Source organism: Antechinus flavipes, chromosome 5 (assembly GCF_016432865.1).
Source record: "Antechinus flavipes isolate AdamAnt ecotype Samford, QLD, Australia chromosome 5, AdamAnt_v2, whole genome shotgun sequence".
Lineage (NCBI taxonomy): Eukaryota > Metazoa > Chordata > Mammalia > Dasyuromorphia > Dasyuridae > Antechinus > Antechinus flavipes.
The window spans coordinates 62,902,203-62,928,367 of NC_067402.1; the positions used below are offsets into that span (position 1 = coordinate 62,902,203).

Here is a 26,165-nt window from a genome sequence, read left to right on the forward strand (position 1 = left end):
ATATGTCAGAAACTTGGCATAGATCTACATCTCACACTCTATACCAAAATAAGGTCAAAAATGGGTACATGATTTAGGCATAAAAGGTATTACTATAAAAGCAAATTAGGAGAGCAAGAGATAGTTTATCAGATCTTTGGAAAAGGAAGAAATCTATGGCCAAATAAAAACTAGAGAATATTATGAAAGGCAAAATGTATAATTTTGATTACATTAAATTTAAAAGGTTTTGCACAAACAAAACCAAAACAGTCAAGATTAAAAGGGAAGCACAAAGCTGAGAAAAAATTTTTACAGCTAATGTTTCTGATAAAGGACTCATTTCTAAAATATATAAAGAACTGTGTCAAATTAATAAGAATACAAGTCATTTCCCAGTTGACAATGGTCAAATAATACGAACAATTTTCAGATGAAGAAATTAAAGCCATCTATAGTCATATGAAAAAATGCTCTAAATCACTCTGAAATACCACCTCATACCTCTCAGATTGACTAAGATGATTGGAAAAAATTATGATAAGTAATGGAAGGGATATGGGAAAACTGGGACATTAATGCATTGTTGATGAAGTTGTGAAATGATCTAACCATTTTGGAGAGCAATTTGGAACTATGTCCAAAAGACTATTAAACTGTGCACAGCCTTTAATCTAGCAGCGCCACTATGGGGTCTGTATCCCAAAGAAATCACAAAAGAGGGGAAGGACTCACATGTACAAAAATGTTTGTAGCAGCTCTTTTTGTGGTGCCAAAGAATTGTAAACTGAGTAGATGCCTATCAATTGGGAAATGGATGAATAAATTATGGTATATGAAAGTAATGGAATATTATTGTTCTATAAAAAATTATGTACAAGCTGATTTTAGAAAGGCTTGGAAAGATTTACATGAACTAATGCTAAGTGAAACAAGCAGAACTAGGACATATTGTACACAGCAAGATTATGCAATGATCAATTATGACCAAATTGGCTCTTCTTAGTGATTCAGTGATCTAAGACAAATCAACACTTGGTATGTCCACTTCTTTTCTCTTTTTCTTGTTCTTGTCCTTAATCTCGTGGTTTTTCCCTTTTGTTCTGACTTTTCTCTCTCAACATGATTCATAAGAAAATGTTTTTTAAAATGGATGTACATATAAAATTTTTTAAAAAATTTATATGAAACTGAGAAAAATGAACATTAGAAAACAAAGAGAAAATTAATTAATTGATTGATTTTAAAGGAGACAACTAACCCTGTGCCTCTCAATAATCATGATAGCTTCACTGTGTTACAGAAGATAAGATTAAGTGATATTAATGATAAGCCTAGCAATCATTTTTTTCTCTTGACTTAAAATTTTATCTATGTAGATGATTCCCTAGTGAGGACACTCCTATGCTAATAAGATCTGCAAAAGTTCTAATGGCTTATAATACTAAAGAGCTACAATGGACATGTATTAGAGGGAGGACTAGAACCTAGGTTGTACTGACCCAAGACCAGCTTTCCATTATATCATGTTGACTTTCAAAAAATCTTAATAAAATCAATAAAAAGCTATAATAGTAGCTCATGTAGCTTACATTTAATGTACATTTTTTAAGAATGCAGGGAAACAACTACACACTCTCAGATTGGCTAAGATAATAGGAAAAGATATGATAAATGTTAGAGGGGATGTGGGAAAACTGGGACGCTAATACATTGTTGGTGGAGTTGTGAACTGATCCAACCATTCTGGAGAGCAATACAGAACTATGCCCAAAGGGCTATCAAACTGTGTGCACCTTTTGACCCAACAGTATTTCTACTGGGCCTAAATCCTAAAGAGATCTTAAAGGAGGGAAAAGGACCCATATGTGCAAAAATATTTGTGGCAGCCCTCTTTGTAATGGCAAGAAATTGGAAACTGAGTGGATGCCCATCAATTGGAGAATGGCTAAATAAGTTATGGTATATGAATATTATGGAATATTATTATTCTGTAAGAAATGACCAGCAGGATGATTTCAGAGAAGCCTGGAGAGACTTACATGAACGGATGCTAAATGAACAGAACCAAGAGATCCCATTGTATATGGAAACAATAAGATTATATGATAATCAATTCTGATTTTCAACAATGAGATGATTCAGAGCAGTTCAATGATCTTGTGATGAAGAGAGCTATCTACACCTAGCAAGAGGACTATGAGAACTGAGTGTGGTTCACAACATAGCATTTTCACTCTTTTTATTGTTATTTGCTTGCATTTTATTTTCTTATTTTTTTTCAGTTTGATTTGATTTTTCTTGTGCAGCAAGATAATCGCATAAATATGTATGCATATATTGGATTTAACACATATTTCTACCATGTTTAACATATATTGGACTACTTGCCATCTAGGGAGGAGATGGGAGAAGGAGGGAAAATTGGAACACAAGGTTTTGCAAGGGTAGCCATTTAAGTATTTGAAGATAGCTATTATTATCTCCTCCTAAATTTTCTCTTCCCCAGAACAAATAAGTCCACTTCCTTCAACCAATTCTCATATTATACCTATTCAAAGCTCTTAGCCATTTCTTCTGCTTCCCAACTTATCAATGTCCTTAAAATGTGGTGCCCAGAATTTAACACAGTATACTATATGTGGAATAGGAAAATAGAATTCAGAAGAACTATTTGTAAAAGAAATTCCCAAGAGCATATTCATTTTTTTGGGAGGGAGGGGCTGGTATATCATTTCTTATTTATATGGAACTTTCAGTCTACTAAGATCCCAAAATCTTTTTCAAAAAAATTGCAGTCTAATTAATCATCTGTTCCTCATCTTGTACTTGTGAAGCCAATTAAATTTTTTGGAGTTTGTTTTTATATTACCTACATTTCCAAATACCTCTCCCCTTTCTTAACTTTCCTTAGAGCCATTAAATTTTAAGAAGATAAAGCAAAGCAGTAAAAAAAATCTCAACAAAGTCTGATATATGCATCATTTTGCCAAAAAGAACCCTAATTTCTGTAAAGAATAGTGATGGGAAGATGTAGTGAAGTCTATTTCTTCAATCTATATAAATTTGACATTTTTCCCTAGTGAATCTTAGCTTGAGACTGTACAAATTTCTAACCTGTCTTTTTTTATTCTTATTTTGTCATTCAGTATATATTAGATTACATAATTTAAGCGTGATAAAATAGCATAAATATGCTATTTATATCTTTATCCAAATTATTGATAAAAATGTTAACAGAAAGCAAGGCACCGTTCCACTGAAACCCTACAGAAACATTGACTTTAATTGTCAATTTGTCAATTGTTGTCATGATTGACATTAATTGTCCTTTACAACTTTAAGTTGCCAAGTCCAAATGACTTACATCTCCTGGCACTTTAAAAACTGGTGACTGTGATTGACTGCTGAACTACTTCTAGATATATTTGAAACATCACAGAGAATAAAGTACCACAGGATTTGAGAAGGGCAACTGTAGGGAATTATCTTCTTCAAATTATAGGTCAATGCAACTCTGAGATATCACTATACACCTGTCAAATTGGCTAAGATGACAGGAAAAAATAATGATGAATATTGGAGGGGATGTGGGAAAACTGGGACACTGTTACATTGTTGATGGAGTTGTGAACGAATCCAACCATTCTGGAGAGCAATCTGGAATTATGACCAAAAAGTTATCAAACTGTGCATACCCTTTGATCCAGCAGTGTTACTACTGGGCTTATACCCCAAAGAGATACTGAAGAAGGGAAAGGGACCTGTATGTGCCAAAATGTTTGTGGCAGTCCTACTTGTAGTGGTTAGAAACTGGAAATTGAATGGATGCCCATCAATTGGAGAATGGTTGGGTAAATTGTGGTATATGAATGTTATGGAATATTATTATTCTGTAAGAAATGACCAGCAGGATGAATACAGAGAGGCTTGGAGAGACTTACATGAACTGATGCTAAGTGAAATGAGCAGAACCAGGAAATCATTATATACTTCAACAACAATACTGTATGAAGATGTATTCTGATGGAAGTGGATCTCTTTGACAAAGAGACCTAACTCAGTTTCAATTGATCAATGATGGACAGAAGCAGCTACACCCAAAGAAAGAACACTGGGAAATGAGTGTAAACTGTTTGCATTTTTGTTTTTTTTTCCTGGGTTATTTCTACCTTCTGAATCCAATTCTCCCAGTGCAACAAGAGAACTGTTCGGTTCTGCAAACATATATTGTATCTAGGATATACTGCAACATATTTAACATATATAGGACTGCTTGCCATCTAAGCGAGGGAGTGGAGAGAGAGAGGGGAAAAATCGGAACAGAATTGAGTGCAAGGGGTAATGTTGTAAAAAATTACCCTGGCATGGGTTCTGTCAATAAAAAGTTATTATAAAAAATATATAATAATAATAATAATTAAAAAACAAAACAAAACAAAACAAAACAAAAAAACAAATTATAGGTCAGTGAACTTGACTTTAATGAGCATTATGTCATCAAGAACAAGTCATTCTAGATTAATCTTATTTCCATTTTTAATAGGATTATTAAATTGGCAGATCTGTTAAATGGCTATAGAGTTTGCATCCATTTTAATAAAGAGTTTGTAAACTATTTCTTGTTATTCTTGTAGAAAGGGGGAGAAATGTGGAATAGATTTTAGACAGATAGACTGATCCTATAAATTGGTTGAATGACTGCCCTTGAAAAAAAAGGATGTTGATAATGTCAACAATGACAATGAACAATTGATGTCGATATTTTAGAAAGGTTTCAGTTGAACTGTACCTTGCTGTATGCTAACATTTTTATCAATAATTTGGATAAGCTCCAAATATGGTTCTAAATATAAAAGATAATATTGTTAACAGAAAATTAGAGAAGAAAGTAAATACATGGAGAGACAGGAACCAGAACAGGCAGAGAGGACCACTGAAGATAAGACAAATAATTTTATTTATAAAGAATTATAAAGTTTTCACACAAACAAAATCATTGCAGTTAAGATTAGAAGATTAACTGGAAAGAAATATTTATAGGGTTTTTTTTTTAATATCTCATATCTGATCAATTTTCAGATGGAGTTAAAGTCATTTGTAATCATATTAAAAATGCTCTAAATAACTATTAATTAGAGAAATGCAAATTAAGAAATTAAGGTACTAAAGTGTGAAGACACCTATCAGACTGGCTAAGATGACAGAGTTGTGAACTGATCCAACCATTCTAAAGAGTAATGTCCAAAGGGTTACAAAACTGTGCATATCCTGTGATCCAGCATTGTATACCAAAGAGATTATAAAAGAGGACCTACATGTTCAAAAATGTCTGTAGCAGCTCTTTTTGTAATGTCAAAGAATTGAAAATTGAATTTATGCCTATCAGTTACAGAATGGCTGAATAAGCTATGCTACAGGAATGTGATGAAATAGTACTGTTCTATAAGAAATGATGAGCAGACTGACTTCAGAAAAGCCTGGAAAAACTTATATGAACCAATGCTGAGTGAAGTGAGCAGAGCTGGGAGAACACCATACACAGTAACAGCAAAACTATGTGATTATCAATCATGATAGACTTAATCCTTCTCAGCAATGTGGTAATCCAAGACAATGCCAATAGACTTGAGAAAGAAAATGCTATCATCAAGAGAGAGAAAAGTATAGAGACTGAATATGATCAAAGCATAGTATTTTCAACTTTTTTGTTTATTTTCTTTTTCTTTCTCATTGTATTATTCCCTTTTGGTCCCATCTTTTTGCACATGACAAATATGGAAATATGTTTAAAAGTATTGTATGTGTATAACCTATATCAGATTGTGTGCTGTCTTGGGAAAGAGAGAAGTAAGGGAGGGAGGAAAAAAAATGGAACACAAAATCTTACAAAAAGTAATGCTGAAAACTATCTTTATAATTTTATTTGTATTTGGGAAAATAAAATATTAAAAAATAAATATCTCATATCCAATATAAGGAACTGATGCAAATATATGATAGAAATCATCTCCATATAGAGGCCAAAGATAATGAACAAAAAATTCTCAAAGGAAAAATTTCTATCAACCAAATTAAAAAAAAAACCCTTAAATCACAATATGAGAAGTGCTGATCAAAACACCTAAGTCTTTATCGCATAACTACTTTACTGACAAAAAGAAAAATGATAATTGTTGGAAAGGCTGTAGAAAAACAGACAGATTGATATACAATTAATAGAACTGTGAATTAGTCCACTCTTTCTAAAAAGCAATTTCAAACAAGGCCCAAAGTCATTAAATTGTGCATACCCTGTAATCCAGTTTTATCACCAGTAAGTCTAAAGCAAAATGAGGGGAAAAAAAAGAAATAAGTATATAATCCACTCTGAACAACTTAACTTTTCTTAGAATTACAATGGTCTAAGACAATCATGAAGAATTTAGGATAAAAAATGCTCTCCATCTCCAGAGAAAGAACTGGTGGAATCTAAATTCAGATCAATGCATACTTTTGAAATTTTATTTTTCTTGGGGCTGTTATTTTTTGCTGGTTTGATTTTTTTTTCAAAAAAAGACTAATATAGAAATATGTTTTGTATGATTACACACAATCTATATCAAATTATCTGCCTTCTCAATAAGGGGAGAAGAGAATTTAGAATTCAAAAAAAATTTTTAATGTTAAAAATTTTTACACATGATTGGGAATACACATACTTATCAGTATATATGTTGTGAGAGGTAGTGTGTTGATTTCAGAATTAGGCAGTCTTGTTTCTGACACATAACAACTGAGTGATGCTGAGCAAGTTGTCCCAGGCAACTTTCTAAGACATTTAAGTTACAAACAAGTGTGGACTTGTTGGAATCCTTACTAACTGCTAAGTAATTAGAGTTGATCTAATCTTACAAGAAGTTGTTTTGGCCAGAACCTGAAACAAGGTACTAAGTAGAACTAATCAAGACAAGGCTTGCGTTCCCACCTTTACTCATTGGACTCCACAAGTATGCTAGCTTCAAAAAGTACACTTTCTACACCACACCTTAAAGCTCTTTGGGCCAGAGAGCACTATGGGAGAAAACCCATAATCCCATTCTCTCAGAAGGTTCACATATAAGGCGAGACAGCCATTCCAGAATACACTTTTTCCTCTTGGCTGGCTGATCGCGCTGGACTCGAAAGGAACGACTCTGTTGCAGAGAACACTTTGACGGCAAGCCTCTAAACCGGCTGCGCTCTGAGAAGAACAAACGCCAACATTTGAACTCTAACATGGACTAATGGAAGGAATTTTCAAATCACTAGTTTCCCATAGGGCTGAACTCATAGGCACCTATTTATAAAGGCAGGCTATAACATTTAAAGTGAACCTATATTTGAGTAAGTCTCTCATTCTCTTAGACAGCCTACAATTAGTTATAAACATCTAATCTATTTAGAGGAGCAAAATGAAGCAATTATTATTATCAGGAACTGACTGTAACCTGAAAGAGTAGTGTATGTACTTCAAGTTGGACATCTTCGAGATCTGTGCAAGACTCATATAGTGGATACTGGGTACTTTTGACCGACACCTGTGATCTAATCAGATTACAAAAATCACTGCGAGCAATTTGCTACCAATGCAGATGGGAAAAGTTACACAATGTGCAAGATTAAAAAGCTGCAGGCTGTGATTTTTGAGTGACCTAGCAAAGTCACTAAATCTCTGGCCTATTTTGCAAAATAAGGAGCTTGTATTACAAAGCCTCTATGTTCCCTTCCAGCTCTAATATTGCTTATCCACCAGCAATGAAGTAAAACTTGAAAATACTATCAGAACACACCTGAGATGCAGTGGGTGTATCTGAGTCAGTAAGTCTCCTTCTGACTTCTACAGCTGGATGTTCCTGGCAAGTCACTACATCTCTCAGAGTCCCCCAGTAACTTTCTAAGACTTCTTAGTGAATTGGTATTGTTTGCATACCCATCAGTTGCCTGAAATCAACTCCTCTCAGAACCATCCATATGTGAGTATGTATATCATATATGTGTGTATACAAATAAAAACATAAATATCTGCATATTAAATATATATGTATATTTATATTTATTTATATATATTTATATGTATAATAAATATAAATGTAAATAAAAATCTGTATATAACACACAGATAGATAGATAGATAGATATACAGTACTACACATATGACAGTACTGTATATGTGTGTATGCGCATCTATGTGTGGGTACAGGATATAATGGCAGGGACTCATCCAGGGGGGTCACTAGATTTCAGGATTCAGAATGGAAGCCTCTGAAGCGTCGGGGGCGTAGATAATAGAAGGCATTCTACGGTACAAAATGCCAAAATCAAGAGATTGCCAATTTAGTTTGTTATTTTCTTTCATAATAGGTGATTTCCTAAGACTCAAGTTGCCTGGTAGGGGAAGTTTCCACACCACGAGTCAACCTCTGAAATGACCCAGATGATCTTGGCCAGCACGTGTGTGCACCGTGCACGTGTTCTGTATGCACACGCAGGTCACACGCTGGCCCTGTGGCTAAGGACCACAGCCCAGGACCCCGAGCTTTGTGGTTCTCACACCCTGGCCGCCAGGAGATCCCATCCGTACCTACGAGGCTTTCGGAAGACAAGCTCCAAGCAGCCAGTGAGGTGCCCACTCGGGTTTTCTGTTCGCACAAGCCGGGACTGGACGCATTGATGGAGAAATGCTCGAGGCTGGGCCTCTGCCCCGGCGCGGGAGGCTCCTCCAGGAGGCCGCGGCCGGCTCCGCAGTATAGGAGCACCGCCAAGAATATGGACCCCGGAGTCCGCAATCTCGGGCGCTCCGCTCTCCTCTCCATGGGCTGGACCCGGCCGGGTCAGACCTGGCCTCTGCGCCCCAGAGAGGCCCGCCTGGGAAAGCCTGTGTGGAAAGCGAGGCCAGCAGCGTGCCAGAGGCAGCTGCGCCCCGAGGCGCGGGGCGGGGCCGGAGTGCGCGTCCAAGGCACCGCCCCCGTCCTCTATTTCCCGGCGGGCTTTCTCCTCTTTTCCGCCGACCACCCAGAGGGTCTGTGGGCTTGCGCACTTCGGGCTCAGCCTCGTTGGGAGGGGGGAGCCGCGACAAGACGGGGTGTGGGCGGAAGTGCTTCTCGTGCCAGGTTTCCGGCTCCGGGTCCTCGCGGCAGAGCCGCCGGTCGCACTTTCAGTGCGGGATCATGGCCTCATTGGGCTGGCGCTGGCGGCGCTGCTGCTCTTGGAAAGCGGCCTCGGGGAGCCCTGGGCTCGGCGCCTTGCGGGGCCCGCCCGAAGTCCAGGGATGCCCGGTCCCCGCCCGTCCTGCGGCCGGCTCCCAGAATCAGGTGAGTGGTCCGCGAGGAAGGTAGAGGGCGGGCGAGAGAAGGCGCCGGGCGCGCAGAGGTCACGGCGCCAATGACAGCGGAATGAATGGGGAGCCGGCGCGTGTGTTTGTGCGCGCGAGTGTGTGCCCGGGAGGGCGGGCCGAGCCGGGGCGCGAGAAGCAGGCCCCGAGGCAATGACTTCTGGAGGAAGGGGCTCGAGGATCGTCACCCGGAGGGAAAGAGAAAGACTTATGTGTGTGTGTGTGTAATGAGAACCAAAAGGGGCCTAAATGTGTCTAAGAGTGGGAGTTTGATGAGAACTAGAAGTGTGTGTGTGTGAGAGAGAGACAGTGTAAGAATGTGATAAGAACCAGAAAAAATTTAAGTGTGTATGTGTATGGGAGAGGCAGGAAATATGAGTGGTAAGAACCTGAGAGATCGTAGGGGGTGTGTGTGAGAGAGACAGACATTCACAGGTGTGTGTGTGTGTGTGTGGCAGAGAGAGAGAGATGGGGACCTGGTGTTCCTACGGAGGACATTCAGGGCATTGGGAAGTTGAGACCCTGAGAGAGGGGGAAGCACCGGGATCTGGGGCTGAGGGTTTTCCTGGAGAAAGGAAGGGTGGGGAGTGGAGGTGGGGGGCAGAGAGATAGGAGAACAGTCTTGGGAAGGTGCGATTGAGATCCAAGATCCAGAGGCTAAAAGTATTGTGAAGGGAAGGGTCAAGGAGGATGGGGAGATAAAAATATAGTTCTTGTTTAGGTGAAGAATTAAATATTGGTAAAGGGGGCAGAGTGGGGACCTGAGTGTAGGGGAGGATCCCGTGCACTGACCCCGGCAGACTTGTTTCTTAAGATGGTGTTAGGTGTTAGGGAGGGGAGCTGGGGTTTCCGAAGAGGGGGTAGAATAGAGTGCTGGGACTGAAATGTAGCTGAGAGCAACGAATTTATGTTAGAAACTTAAATTCATTTTTAACGCTTTCCTTTTTTTCTTTATTCCCTCTTCCTTGGGATAGCATGAGGATGGTATCCTGGGGACTGGGAGGTATTTAGGGTAAGAAATCTTATCTGTGTTTTGAGATCAAGATGTAGATGAGGAAAGAAGAAAAGAATTTACCTGGTTCTATGGGAGGGCCTGGGGGGAAGAAAAGGAACCACAAGGATATATCCAAAGAGAAAATGGGAGCTTGTGCTTGGTAGCTCATAGGAAATAAACTATAGAACCGAAACAGAGCTTGAGCCTGGTTCACCCTCTCATGTCATAGATGGGGAAACTAAGTCACTTGAATCAAGATATTCTTTCTACCATCCCACTCTGCTTCCACCAATGTGGAAATGTGAAACACAAGAAGAAAACTCTGATATAGAGAAGCTAACAGTCTAGTTGAATGGCCAAAATTCATATGCATTGACTTCAACAAATATATTTTTGAATCCCGTTTCTACCTTCTCCATATATCTCCTCTCTACTCACATAACTAGCCATCACTTCAAGGCTTTTACTTCTAGGCTTTTATCTCTGTTCTCTAGAATGTTAATAGCCTCTATTTTATTCTGCTTCAGTTATCTTCCCATAACAATCTATCCTCTGCTTTTTCTTAAGGACAGATATAATATCATTAGTCTAATCAATAAATAAACTTTAGTACCTTCTTGTTGCCTCTAAGAACCAATGAGATATTTAATTTTAGCATAGTACTGGTGAATTTAGATGCATAATAGATGCTTGTTCCCTTTCTTAACTCTTCCTGCTTAAGATGAGATAATTAGTTTTTAAGCCCTTTCTTAACTTGGTCCCAAGCCTCTTTTCAACCTTCTGTGTCAGTTTCCCTTCTCTAAGGCTCTGCAATCCAGCCACATTGCCTTCTCTCCTCTTCAGATTAACACTTATTAAGCACCTGATATATGTCAGAAATTATGCTAAGCATTGGAGATACAAAAATGGGTTAAAAAACAAAAAAAGTCCCTGTTCTCAAGGAGCTCAGGGAGAAAACATAACACCACCTGTTTCCATGCCTTTTCATTCAGCCTCATTGGGAGGATTAATTTTCCTTCTCACCTTCAAGTCATAAAAATCCTCTTCCTTTAAAACTGGTCCAATACCACCACCTATGTGAACCCTTTGCTGAGTTATATTAATATGAACACTCTAACATCTTGCTTATAATTACTTTGTGTTTGTATTCTCTTATTTGTTCTTGTCTCCTTTAGTAGAATATAAGACCCTAAAGAGTAGACTTTTTTTTTCAAATCTAAGATTTGTTGATTTTTTTTTAAGTGCATAATATATGCTAGGTACAATGCTAAATGCTATGTGGAATACAAGGAAGAGTAAAGCACTGTAGTAGGAGAATTAATTGTGTCCTAACTATAATATGGAGCTGTGCACATTTTAGAGGAGAGAAAGGAAAATTAGAAAACAGACTTGCAAATTTAAAGGCCCCCAAGAGTTCTGAAAGACTTCTTGAGAGTATGTAGAAATTGGATGTTAAGTGTAGAGGAAAAAGAGGAAAGGGCATTATTGGGTGGGGCCAGATTATGGAAAGCTCAAAGTCCTCTTTACTCAAGTTAGGTTGTACCTTATAGTAGGAAGCAAGGAACTTTTGGAGTTTATTTCTTAAAGTATACTGATACTAATTTTGGATACAATCGGAACAGTTAAGAATGAGGTTTTTGCCTTTATCTGAATGTAACGTGAAGGGATGGAGAATGAGGCATAAAGTAGAGATCACTCAACAATAATATACTACATTGTGATCTCTTTATAGTTGTCTTTTGAAACTTATACTTTTAGATTGGGAGCCTAGATTTTATTACCGTGAGCATTTCTTTTAAACAGTTTAGTAATATTAATGATAACTCAGTTTTATAAAGCCCTTCACATACATTGTTTCATTTGAGCCCTATAATTATTTTGTGAGTTATTATCCCCATTTTACAGATGGGTTGTGACCTCTCCAAGGTCACAAAGTCATAAATCATTGAGTCAGAATTCAAACCCAGGTCTTCTTGGCTCCAAGTCCAGTTTTTCTTTCTGTGCTTTGAATTGCTTTCCTTTGATGATTTGCGTTTTTGATTAGCTAGGTTGGTCCTCAGACAATCAACATTTAGCCTGTCACCAGTCTTAACTAAAGTATAGGATCTGCTTTGAGAACTGAGAATTAAATGATGATAAAATAAATATAATCTCTTTAAGGAAAGAACTGGATTATATGCAAAAGTTCAGTTCAGTAAACATTTATTAGATACCTGTGTGTCAAGGACAGTCTCTGACATCTTGAAGACCTTTGTAGTCCTTCAGATTTCACATACTGATCTAAACTTGATCTTAAGATAAAGCTTTCCTGCTTTATAATACATACACAGATAAGGAAATGGATTAATTTTTTAAAAATTTTTTAATTTAAATTTTTTTTATTATAATAACTTTTTACTAATAGAACCCATGCCAGGGTAGTTTTTTACAACATTATCCTTTGCACTCACTTCTGTTCAACTTTTCCCCTCCTTCCACCCTCTCCCCCAGATGGCAAGCAGTCCTATATATGTTAAATATGTCGCAGTATATCCAAGATACAATATATGTGTGCAGAACCGAACAGTTCTCTTGTTGAACAGGGAAAATTGGATTCAGAAGGTAGAAATAACCCAGGAAGAAAAACAAAAATGCAAACAGTTTATATTCATTTCCCAGTGTTCTTCCTTTGGGTGTAGCTGCTTCTGTCCATCATTGATCAATTGAAACTGAATTAGGTCTCTTTGTCAAAGAAATCCATTTCCATCAGAATACATCTTCATACACTATCGTTGTTGAAGTGTATATAATGATCTCTTGGTTCTGCTCATTTCACTCAGCATCAGTTCATGTAAGTCTCTCCAAACCTCTCTGTATTCATCCTGCTGGTCATTTCTTACAGAACAATAATATTCCATAATGTTCATATACCACACTTTACCCAACCATTCTCCAATTGATGGGCATTCATTTTCCGGTTTCTGGCCACTACAAACAAGGCTGCCACAAACATTTTGGCACATACAGGTCCCGGAAATGGAGTAATTTTAAAAGGTTTAGAATTCTAATAGTAGAAGGGGTCAGGAAGGTCCTGGGGGATGTGGTTTCTGAACTGCATTTTGAATAAAGCACTAAGAATTATGTTCAAGACCCAGTGAGGAAGGGAGACCTAAAATAGCTAACAGTGCACTTTGACTGGATGGTGCAAGCTAATATCATAAACAGTATTCATAAAACTAAATTACCTCAAGAAGAGGGTGAGGCATAGAATTCAGAATCAAGAGGCCAAAGTTTAAGCATTTTCAGATGCCTCTGATTTCATTTGTGGCTTTAAACTTCATTCAGTTTTAATTATTCACATTATCCAATTTGTGCTGTTTCAGGGCTATATAGTTAACATAATTAGGCACTGTACTGTGTAAAACACTAGTCCTCTTGGACAAGTGGAGACAAACTAATGAAAAGAGTATTTGAATTGGAAGACCTAGATTTGAGTTGCAGTCATGCCATATAGCCATGAATACGTCCCTTAAAATATAAAACTGTTTCCTTATCTGTGAAATGAGAATATTATTAACTGATTTAGCTATCTAATGATCATATTTACATATGATATATGACATATCTGAAAGTAATAAACTGCAAATTTAAGGTTATATTTTCACATATTTCCTTCATTCCTAATTGCTTTCCTTTTTATTCTTGAGAAGTAACTATCCTTAGTCTAATGGTACATGTGCATCCCGGGACTAACCCAGAGACTTTGGACTGAATCTGCCCAAATCCCGACCTTCAGAACTATATCCCACTTCATTATGAGTTTGTAATCAACTAAAATTCCTTTTTTTTTAATATATGTATTTCTGTTAAGCTACATCTTTCCCATTCCGTACTTGTGTAAGTCAAATTTTTTTTAGACTTAAGCACAGGACTTTATCTTTTTAAAATTTCAATTTGTTAGTTTGGATATTTTTCTATCCTAGTAAGATCTTTTTAAATTACAATTACACTAGATAATTTAATTACAATTCCATTCTTCAACATCTATGTATTTTCAACTTTATGTCATTCAAATTTTTGACTTGAATGATGCCTTGTACTTCTTCATAACCTTTGTAAAAATATTAAACTGGACTCCGTGGCAAGTATTTGAGAGCTTACATTCTTCAGATCCAATTATTCTCTAAGCCATAATTGATGAATGATAATGTAGTCCATATTTATTCACCTGGTTCCTGAGATTGAGGATATTTGTGAGAAACTTTGTCACATTATTTGCTGATATTACCAGAATGTTGACGTTTTCCCAGATAGCCATCTAGTATTATAATAAAGGATACAAATTTTAATTTGATAGGCATTTCTTAAGCATTATGCTGGCTGATACAAAGATTGATATAACAGAGAACCTGGTCCTTAGCAGTTTACAATTTTATAGGAGAAATGATTTGTACAAGTATTTATGATACAAAGTACAAAGCATAACATGAACTCAGCAGAGAGGGCTAGGCAAAGTGTTATGAAAAATCTTAGAGTAGGATGACCTCATGAAGAAAGAAAACCTACATGTATGGGTGAAAGACTATTTTTCCACAAGAAAGAAGTCCCTTTTCCCCCCAATAAAACTCGAAAGGATTAGTGAGAATATTAAGAATAAAATGTCTGTTCCATGAGCAAAGAGACAAGACAGTTAAGTTTTTGTCATGTTTTATATTGCCTGGCAAAATAGTGAGTGGAAAGAGATTTGTGAAGCCAGATCTCCTTTTAGAGATGAACAAAGTGGTCAAGGGAGATTAAGTCCCTGCAAAGGTCTTACTGTGTCAGAAGCATGATTTAAACAGGATTTGAGGGTTTGAATGGACAGACCCAGGGAGAGTTCGGCAGTCCACAGGGCATGGGGGAACCCTAGAGTAAGGGGTTGGGGCCAGAGCACCTCTGGCTCCCACGTGTCTGTAGTTAAGTCACGTCATCTTTCTGGTCCTCAGTCCCCTCATCTGTAAAATGAGAAAGTTGGACTTGATGGCTCTTCATGGCCCCTTCTAACTCACCATGAGCAGCCAGGGACCAACCAGTTCAGATAGCCTGAACTGACAGTGGATCCAGGAAGAATGGATTTGTGGCTTCTTCTAGCAATACATAGTTCCTAGCTGGTGGTGGAGTCACCCAAAGTGGAGGATTAGGGAAACAGGACTGATGAAGGGCAGCAGTGTCGGTCTGTGACAGAAGGTGGTGCCTGAGCTAAATCCTGAGATGGGTAAGGAGAGAGTTGCTCTTTTAACAAGAAGGTCATCGCTTCCTCTCAGACTAGGGGAAAGATTGGTGGGAAGATGAAGGCAATGAATGGGATAATAAAATAAAGAATAATACAGATCTCAGCTTCAGCCTTTATTTTTCTTGGTGGGCATAGTTTTGTTGGTTGGTTGAGTCTTAGGACTAATAATAGGAGAGAGAGAAAAGGTAGAATCTGGGTACATAGAGGACAATCAGATATTCTCAGGAGCTAGAGAGAAAATTACTTGCTGAAGATCACAGAGATTGAGGATTGAAATCAGGTTCTCTACAAAGTTCAATGAGCTTTCTACTGTGATGATGGTAGTACTTTTGAAAAAAAATTTTTTTTTGATTAAAATTTGGGCGAGAGAATTAAAACTAGTCCCTATGCAAAAAATGTAATCTATTGTTTAAAATATACTTTTTTTTTGGCCAGGCCTTTTTTTAAAAAAATTAAATTTTATTGTTATTATTATTATTTTATTAAAGCTTTTTATTTACAAAGCATATGCATGGATAATTTTTCCATTATTGACCCTTGCATAACCTTTTGTTCCAAATTTTCCCTTCCTTACCCCCCACTCCCTCCCCTAGCTGGCAGGTAGTCCAATACATGTTAAATATATTGAAATACATGTTAGAACCAATATATGTATATATATTTATGCAGTTATCCTGTTGTACAAGAACAATCAGATCAAGAAGGAAGAAAAAGAAAAACTGAGAAAGAAAACAAAATGCAAGCAAATAACAACAGAGAGAGTAAGAATGCCATGTTGTGTTCCACACTCTGTTCCCACAGTTTTCTCTCTGGATATAGATGGCTCTCTTCATTACTGCACAAGTGGAACTGATTTGAATCATCTCAACGTTGAAGAGCATCATATCTCTTAGAAGTGATTGTCGTATAGTCTTGTTTTTGCTATATATAATGATCTCCTGGTTCTGCTCATTTCACTTAGCATCAGTTCATATAAGGTTCTCCAGGTTTCTCTGTATTCATCTTGCTGGTCATTTCTTACAGAACAATAGTATTCCATAGCGTTCATATACCATAATTCAGCTATTTTCCAATTGATGGACATCTATTCAGTTTCCAATTTCTAGCCGCCAAAAAGAGGGCTGCCACAAACATTTTTGTTCATATGGGTCTCTTTTCCTCCTTTAAGATCTCTTTGGGATATAAGCCCAGTAGTAATACTGCTGATTAAAGGGTATGCACAGTTTGATAACTTTCTGAGCATAGTTCCAAATTGCTCTCCAGAATAAAAATATACTTTTTGAAAATTTTATTAGTATGGAGAGCACCCCATGTATAAACTCCCTCAATCAATATATATCAACTTATCTAATTTATAAATTAAAAAATTGTCAGCCCTATTCCTTTTAAAGTTACAAATTACTGTGTAGTGTCACTTAACCAGTTCACTAAAGTTTGTTGTTATGGGATTCAACCTAAATTAAGTTAGAGTAAATTCATTCCAGAATTGTCCTTTTGCTAACGTTTACAGTCCAACTAAATAAGTGAACTTTAAAAAAAAGAGTTTTTATTTAATAAGAATTACAGATATTTTCTGTTTTAATATTAACATTTTTTTCTTTTGGCTTGTCTTTTCTTTTATAGATGCTTAATTTCAGTCTTGTGAGGAGTTTATTATCCTGTCCTAATAAGCACAATATATCACGGTAAGTTTTATAAGGCCTTTAAACATTGAACAGCAGAAAATGTTGAATAGCATAAAGAATCTCTTTATTCAAAATAATTTGGAAATAGGCTGTTCTGATTAATTGGAGTATTCTGGTTAAATGAGAGTCACCACATATGAGGGAGCTTGGGATGTTGGTGATAACCATCCTCTTAATGCTAAAAAAAATTACATTTTAGTTCCCCAATGTCCTGGTGATACAGTGGATCATTAGTTCACTTGACTATTTTGTTTATGACCTGGACAAAGTGAGGGAGTGGGGATGATAGGAGAGGCATCTTCTTCCAAGCCTGGAAATGTTCTTGAAAAATCTTCTGGGCCCCACATAACATGGAGTACCCATTAGAATGAAAGTACATAAACCACAATTGATGTAAAACTTATAAATAGTTTCATCTTTTAAGCTTTCAAAAGCACTTTTGTATCTTTTATTGCCTCTGGGTCATTTCTGTGAATATCCATTTATTGTGTATTGCACACCAAAATTTTGTATCTTGATTCTGAATAACTAGAAGTTACTCTATAGAAGTAAAGATTGAGGCTTTTGTTTTTAGAAACACATTAGGACACCTTAATCCTTTCTTTTTTCAGATAGGTAAATGTGAGACTTTATCTCTAACATGATAAGTCTGTATCCCCTATATCCCCTAAGTTTGTAATATTAAGGTTTGTTCTTTTTTATTTATTATGACCTCTTTTTTTTTAATCTTTTAATTTGCATGTCATTTTCTTTTGCTGAAAAATAATGTTTTCTAATGAATGAAGTAGAGTTTTGCCTCTTGTTTCCATCACTGCTTTCCCCAGGTTTCATCACACAACTCAGGTGGTAGGCTGCTATAGTAAAACACAGAGTGGTGAGAAATACACAGACCCTTTTAAGCTTGGTCGGAGAGACCTGACTGATTTATATGAAGATATAAAAAAGGTAAGGTGGCAGGATAAAATAAATTATAAAAATAAGTTGAGATAGCAATACAGGTTCATCGAAATAAATAGAGATCAGTATCAGTTGTCTTATTAGCTGGTCAGTGCTTTGTTTTAAAGTTAGTTTTTCTCAAAAGTAAGTGTTTAATATAGAGCATTACCTGAAAGGCACTGTGGACTGGCTTCCAAAGTCCTCCATAATCCGGCCTTACCCTATATATTCACCTCAGTTCCCAATCTGAAACTTGATCCAGACTTAGGACCTACAGGCCCCCTAACAAATAATGCCCATTTTATTTCTCTCTATCTTTGTTCCTACTCTCCCCAACTGGGATTTTCTCTCTTTTCCTCTAAGTCTTACTCTTAAGGACAGCTCAAGATGAAATCTTTTTCTTAGTATTCCAGCTTATAGTGCTATATCCTTTTTCTTACTTCACCTAAAATGAATGTTATAGCCTCAGATTGAGCACTTAATTATTTTCTGTTAGTTTTGTCTATCCTAGCTCCTAGTGCCATCCCCTCCAAGGTTACTACACTGTATCTTGTAGCTTATCATATGAATTGGAGCAGCTAGGTGGCTCAGTGAATTCAGTTTTGTTCCTGGCATTAAGAAGACTGAGTTCAAATCTGGCCTCAGACATTTACTAGCTGTATTACCCTAGGCAAGTCACTTAACTGCTATCTGCCCCTGTTTCTTCCTACTTCCCAGGGTTGTTATGAGGTTAAATGAGATAATAATTTTAAGACCCTTGGTATTGTGCCTAGCACATAGTAAGCACTACAAAAGTGTTAACTATCATATTAATAATTGTGTTTTTAATTATATGTTTACTCCTTTTAGAATGTAAGTTCTTTAAAGGCAGGGATTCTTCTTGATTTTTCTTTCTGGTCAGTGCTTAGCACATGGTAAACACTTAATGCCATTTGTTTGGCAAATTTATAAGTTCCTCCTGATCATGGATTATATTGTTTTTCTTTCACTTTGCCCCTAGAGTGAGTATTTGAAGTGAGGGGGAATCAAGAAGTAAAAATGACACCAGGTTGTGAACCTGAATAATTGCAAGGATGGTGGTACCCTAACAGTCATAGGGAAATTTGGAAGAGGGATGAGTTTGGAGGAAAAAGGCTTCTCTTTGGGGCATGAGTTGGAAATATCTATGGGGATTTGAGTTCAAAAAGTTAGACAGTTGATAATGTAGGACTAGAGCTACATGAACAAAACTTGTAATAATATTTGTACCCACAAGAGCTAATGAAAATAACCAAGAAAGGATAGGCCAGAACAAAGCTGTGGATGCATCTACAGTTATGATTGAAACTACCCAGAGGGTAGAGGAGAAGCCTCCTCGGAGCAAAATGGTGTCAATGGAGAATTGCAGTAGGCAGTTCTGAGACTTGTCTTCAGCATGGCCATGCCTACCATTGTCCTCTGACTTGCTCCACTCTGGACTCTTGTCTACTCCCTTCTGCTTTGACCTCCTCTCCTCTGAGCCTGGCATCAGTACCCATGGTGGGTATTACCCAACTGCCACTGAGCTATCTCTCAGATTATTTTAGGGCTATAGCCAGTGTCTTGTGGAGTCTCTGTACTCTAGGCCATCAGTAACCAGGAAAGAGTTCTCTCATAGAAAACCCTTATTGTTTTGGTGGATTGTAATCTATATCACACATCTCATAATGCTAGCTTTTTCTCTCAAACCCACTCTTCCAGGTTAAAGTAAAAGGAACCACCATCCTTTTAGTCCTCTAAGTTTAAATTGTCATTGCCAACTCCTTACTTGGCCTTAATCGCACACCCAGTCATTTACCATATCTTGTTCCTCTGTCCACAAAATTTCTCATATCTGCCCCCTTTTCTATTCACATACTATTACTCCATTTCATGCTTTTATGCCTTTCCTTTAGAGAGGCAGTAGCCTCCAAATTAGTCTCCCAGCTATAAATTTCTCCTCTCTAATCCAAATTCTACACAGCTATCAAAGTGATCTTCCTAAAGGACAGATAAAATCTTTTCATTCTCTTACTCTCAAATTACAGTGTCTCTCTGTTACCACTAAGATCAAATGTGAATTCCTGTTTCTTCCTCAAAGTGCTTTACAATCTGACCTTTCTAACTTATTTCACATTATTTCTTTCCACTATTTCCAGTCCCATTGTTCTGACTTTCTCACCTTTCTCCATACATCCTCCTCCCTCTTACGTCTCCATGCCTTTCCATTGACTGACCCTCATGGCTGCTTCCTCCCCTGCTCACAGAATCCTTACTCAGCTCAAGGTCTCTGAACTACACGGACCCTGTCCCAACACATTTTTAGCTCTGTGAGAGCCAAAATTAATTTGCTTTTGTCTGTCTCCTCAGTGCCTTGCACATAGTAAACACTTAAGTGTTTGTTAATGAATTTTCTATGACAGAACATTAAAACTTTTTCCAATCAAATTCTAGTATTTGACATGAACATTTGTAAAACAAAGAAATACTGTATTACTTGTATAATAATGCTCTGAATTTGTGGTTTCCCTGGTTTATGGAGTCCCTGTTTGGGAATATCTTCTACCCATGCAGTTAATGTACTCTCTGATCTTTAGTTGTACCCCAGGGTCACTCAGCCAGGCTGGGTAGAAGATGAGACCTAATTCCAAGGCCTGTCTTCTTCCATTGCACCATTATAAATAATAGCTTTACAAACGATAGGTTTATAGCATTTTACCTACACCAAGCCTATAAAGTAAGCACAATCATGCAAGCATGATTTTTCCCATTTTACAGATGAGAAAAATGAGACTCAGAGGTTCCCTGACTGCCATCCCCCCACCCTAGATAATAAGTGTCAGGAAAGCTTCTGTTACTTTGGCTTTCTGTAGGTTCTGGACATCACAGTGAAATAGATCATTTATTTCAGGAATTATTGGTGTCTACAACAGAACTTAAGGAAATGTGTGAATACTACTTTGATGGCAGAGGAAAAGCTTTTCGACCAATTGTTGTGGTGCTAATGGCCCGAGCTTGCAATATTCATCATAACAATTGCCGGTGAGTTATGTTCCTTGGAATGCTTTATTAATGAATCCTCTATAAGGAATCTGTTCTCGTTAATATCTAGGAGAGGGCCTGGAATAGGCAGGTAGCTCATGATTACTTGTCTGTTTATTCTGAAGCTTGAGAAGTTCTTAGGGTCCCAAGGATATTTCCTAAAGCATCTGTAAATACTAAAATGATCTCCATTTGAAGAGCAACTTTTTCATACTCGAATGGGACCTCATTTGACATTTATAGTCCCCTGAAAATTTACTGCTTATTAGTAATTGGAAGGAAGAGCCAGAATCAAGCTTCTTCCTCTTAACCTGATTCAGCCACCTCTTCAGCAGTAGTTTGATATCTACAGGGCAGAAAAGGCTTTAACAGCTAATTTCCTTTCCAAGAAATAAAACTTCTGGGCATACAGGCTTGTTTAATCATTACCCAGATGGAAAATCAACTTAATATTATTTTAAAGATTGCTTAGTATAAACTAGTGAAACAGCATCAATATATAACTAACTGCCGGTGAGTATTTTGCTATGGCTGTCTAAAATACTAATTCCTAAAGAAAAACAAATTGTAGAAGAAAATAGTCATGAAATAAAGAAAAATGTTTTGGGCTACTTAGTTTCAATAATAATTTTTAAAGGGACTTTACATAACTTTTCCCCTATTTTTAAAATTACTGTATCAAGAAAAATTTTTTTTTGCAAATTTAAAGCCCATGTAAATTTTAACTATTATTATTTTCCTTGAATGAAATAAATTAGAGACATTGAAAATAAGCATTGTCATTGAGTCTCTCTAATTAGATATTCTTTGAATTTGCCTTATTAAATGCTTTTTACAAACTTGTTTGCAAAAAAAATGTAGATGGCTGAAGTGAAATGAAAGTGGAAAAATACCCATTGGTTCCTTAGAATTAAGTGACTATGTTCAAATTGAGTCTGCTTTGAGTTTTGGTAGCCTTTCTATTTTTTCTTACAAAAATTTTAAACATTGGAGCTATCTGGAAGTCAGGCCATGCCAAATTCATTAGAAAACCTCAGGAAAGTAGAAAAAAGTTCAAACTGTGATAAGTGCCATCCAGATGACTTTATCTTCTTTCCTTATATACTAAGAGCACTTTTTTTCCTTTTCCCTTTGTTGGGAAAAACTCTTCCCTTTCCCCTGCTGGCCTTGCCACCTAAAGTGGTAAAAAGTCTCTTGGAAAGCTGAGCCATTTAGAGCCCTCTTTACTGTCAGCAGCTTGCAGTGTGAGCCAGAGCTGTTAGAATTGTGGTTGCTTGATTTCCTTAGAAGCAAGAATTATGTGGATCCCCCCCCAAAGCTTAGTAGTGTCTTACATGTACATGTAACAGATGGGCTGCAGAGTTGTAATTTTTTTATTGGGGTGGTGGGAGGTTGTAGCAATATCTAGAACATCAAACCGTCTGCTTAGCATTTGAGTGGTCAAAGTACAAAGTCGCTCATCTTGCTTAGTGGAAGTGTCTCCTTGCTTTGTTTAACATACTATGTTAGGTAGGTCACAGGACAATAATGATCTCTGAGAAAGATTTTTACCAAGTAGTGTAAATGCAAACAGGAGAAATAATAGGAAAGAGCTGTCTACAAGCTGCCACTTTTACCCATTCAGTTTCAGCATTTATTAAATTAAATATATTTTGTACATTTTTCTCCAAACCTGTGGTTTCATTGGCTTGGAACATTCCCAGGGTGCAGCTTCTTTCCACAAGTCTATCAGCTAGTATGGAGCTTGTGCTCTTAGAGTATTATTTGGTGCACTGAGAGTTTAGTGACTAGTTCATGGCCACAGTCAAGTCTGAAGATCAACCTTCTGTATCATACTCATTTTCAAGCCACCTTTTCATAAAGCTTTAGAGCTCCAAGGTGCTTGGCGCAGACCCTTTGTGCTAAGGTTCCTATGAAGCCTACTGACTGCCACAATTTGGATGGATCTCAGAGGCCTATGAACTTGGAGAAAGAAAACACATTTTTATTTACATTACCTGAAATGTAGCGTTTCTTTCCATTACATAAAGCCCCTTTCTTTAGAAAGATTCTGTAGCCATCGGGCCTCCGCTCAGACAGCCACAGCAACCCCTGGACTGGGCCAACCTCAGAACCAAGCCACACTTGACATGGCAGCCCTGGAGGGAGGCAGCTTTAGCAAAGGTGTCTGTAAGAGGTTGCTGCTTTAACATCGGGGAAGCACGAGGGCCTCCAATGTCTCAGGGTATGCTGCCATTTCCCTACTGCTTCCCACCAGGAAGTCCCAGGCTGCTGACATACACAGCTTGTGGAAATGGAGGTGGCACTCAGCTTGTGAATGCATGAGAAAGGCTGGAGACCTTAACAGTTGTTTTAAGGTAAGTTCCATTACTAACTAGTAGGCAGTATGTCTTTCTGTCTGTCTGTCTGTTTACTAGACCAAAATTCAGTTAACAAAATAGTCTGGTAAATGAGCTTTGATATTTAAAACAACTGTAAAAGTCTATGCCTTTCCCATTGCATTCAGCTGAAATGATCAAAGGATTTTGAACTGTAAGGGACAGAAGAGATGATCTAGGCCAGGGGTTCTTAACTTGGGTTCTGTGAATTTTAAGACAACAACTGTGTTTCAGTGTAATTGGTTTCCTATATAATCCTATTTTATTTTATGGACCTAAAAAAAAAAATTCAGAAAGGGGGTACCTCCATATACTTTACTAGATTATCAGAGAGGTCCATGACAAAAAAAAACAAAACAAAACAGGTTAAGAACTCCTAATCTATCTTATTTTACAGATGAGGAAATTGAGTCCCATAAAGATCAGGTGACTTTCCCAGGTTCAAACAGCATAATTGGAATCCAGCTCATTTGGATCTCTTCCTAGCAAAAAAAAAGGTTTTGTAAAGATAATTTGTCCACTCCATTATGATCAACCTAATTTGATATGGAAGCACTAAGGACTATAACACATGTGAAATAACAAATGTCTTACATAAATGGCTGTTGATCTTATTATTGAATTCCTGTCTTAAAGACATGAATGAATAATGTTTTCGACCTATAGTCCTTATGTAATAAAATAGAAAGATACATCTTATTCCCTTTTTGTTATATAAGATCAGTTCCTCTGAATCTTTTATGATGATTTGAAATTCCATTCTTGTTTATGGAAATTTAAGTTTTTCATTGCTTTTTGGTCCTCAAGTAAATTCAAATGTTTGCTCCTCCCATGCCTTTAGATTAGGAATTTGGAGAACAGCCATTGATTCAGTATTCTTGTTATCTTCCTCCCATATGAATATGATAACACTTTGCTTTTGTTGCCTATAAGTATACTTTAAATTTTAGATTGGAAGAAGTTGAAATGTCAGAAATCATAATTTTATAGCTACAAAATTTAATTGGTAGTTTCCTGGTAATTTTCACTTTAGCAAGAGAATTGACTGCATGAGAAATAGATAATAAATTATGGACTTTGAAATGCTTCCTATTGAGATGGCAAAATTCCCATTTTTATGTGAGTCATACAAGAAAATCAATAGTCAGAATTTTGTATTTGTATTCTGATTTTCTCTGTTCTCTTTAAACCTAACCATTATAGACTGTCTTCTTTTAGCCGATGCAATGCCATGATCAATGGGCAGACAAAGTTAAACAAAAAAAAAAACAAAAAACAAAAAAAAGTTAGATTAAAACTATTCAGAACCATTTTTTCCCATTAGGAGAAAGGAGTGGTACTACCACTAATCAAAGTAGTCACTTTAAAGAAAAAGTGTAAGTAAGCAAGTCTTTTTCTTAACAGGTTCATTCAAATAAAGGAAAGACAGTTTAGGGAAACTAGAATGAGTCTCTTTAAAAGAAATTATCTATCTTAGATCAGTGTGATGTTTTCACAAGATGATTGCTTTGGCAGTAAATTATGGAGTTTATTCTAAAAAGGCATTACTTTCCATTAATTAGTGATATGCAAGCAAGTCAGCGTACCATAGCCTTAATTGCAGAAATGATCCATACGGCTAGTCTGGTTCATGATGACATTATTGACGATGCAAGCTCTCGAAGAGGAAAACACACAGTTAATCAGATCTGGGGTGAAAAGAAGGTAAGTTTGTGGCATTTAAGTGGTGCTTGGATTGTACTCAGTTTTTAGATTTGTCTAAATCTTTTTTTTTTTTTTTTTTGAACTGCCGTAATGATCATGTTAAGATATGTTTTTCTGAGAGTAAATTTGTAAATCTTAAAGTGCCATAGAAATATGAACTGTGCTGGATTTATTGATATATTGACAATAGATATTTGGTACAAGAAAAAGCTATGTAATAAATCAATTAGATCACTCTAATTTGGGGAGGGGGATTTTTTCCCACAATATCCACAAGGGAAAAATGTATTTTTGTGGCTAAAATTTGAAAAGGCTATTGTGGTATGATGGGTGGAGGGCTAGCATTGGAGTCAAGCTCTGGGTCCAGGTCCTGTCTCTGACACATACTAATTGGGTGACCCTGGTTAAGTCACTTAAATTCTTAATTGCCCCCAGGAAACTCTTTTAAGACTAGAATGTTAAGTAGTTGCTGATCTACATCAGGGAACAAAGTTTCTATATCTGAAGTTTTGTACTAAGCCCATTAGAAATCTATACCCAGGGGGCAGCTAGGTGGCACAATGGACAGATAGAACACCAGCCGTGAAGTCAGGAGGACCTGAGTTCAAATCTGGTCTTAGACACTTAACATTTTCTATATTCAGTCTTTCATAGAAAGGCACCGTGGTATAGTGAGAAAGATGGCATCACTAGCAAAGAAAGACCTGGGTTGAAATCCTGCTTCTCAGATTTATAGACTGTGACTACGGGCAAGTTACATAATTTTTCAGGAACCCAAACAATTAAGACTCTAAACTGCAGAGATTATGAACTCCATCAGTAAGGAGAATTTACATCCAGGGAGTTT

General features: G+C 37.0%; 2 protein-coding genes across 6 annotated transcripts in view; one reads left to right on the forward strand and one right to left on the reverse strand.

The window, feature by feature from the left end:
• LOC127564472 (protein adenylyltransferase SelO-like) overlaps nucleotides 1-8,893 on the reverse strand; it is a 72,775-nt gene extending 63,882 nt beyond the window's left edge. For all 4 annotated transcript variants that reach the window (XR_007954281.1, XR_007954280.1, XM_052001017.1 and 1 more), the window contains exon 1: nucleotides 8,582-8,893. Coding sequence is in view for 2 of the 4 variants with exons in the window: in XM_052001017.1 (XP_051856977.1) it covers nucleotides 8,582-8,813 (232 nt within the window). In the remaining 2 variants the exon portion in view is untranslated. The remainder of the gene's footprint in view (nucleotides 1-8,581) is intronic.
• A 223-nt stretch (nucleotides 8,894-9,116) lies between these two features.
• PDSS1 (decaprenyl diphosphate synthase subunit 1) overlaps nucleotides 9,117-26,165 on the forward strand; it is a 31,960-nt gene continuing 14,911 nt past the window's right edge. Inside the window, exons 1-5 of one of the 2 annotated variants that reach the window (XM_052001029.1) lie at nucleotides 9,117-9,311; nucleotides 17,200-17,261; nucleotides 18,086-18,206; nucleotides 21,106-21,236; nucleotides 25,177-25,318. In XM_052001029.1, the coding sequence (XP_051856989.1) occupies nucleotides 9,168-9,311; nucleotides 17,200-17,261; nucleotides 18,086-18,206; nucleotides 21,106-21,236; nucleotides 25,177-25,318 (600 nt within the window). In that variant the 5' untranslated portion in view covers nucleotides 9,117-9,167. Of the gene's footprint in view, nucleotides 9,312-17,199; nucleotides 17,262-18,085; nucleotides 18,207-21,105; nucleotides 21,237-23,516; nucleotides 23,594-25,176; nucleotides 25,319-26,165 lie in introns of those variants that run through there. The other variant, XM_052001030.1, reaches the window with a different exon arrangement.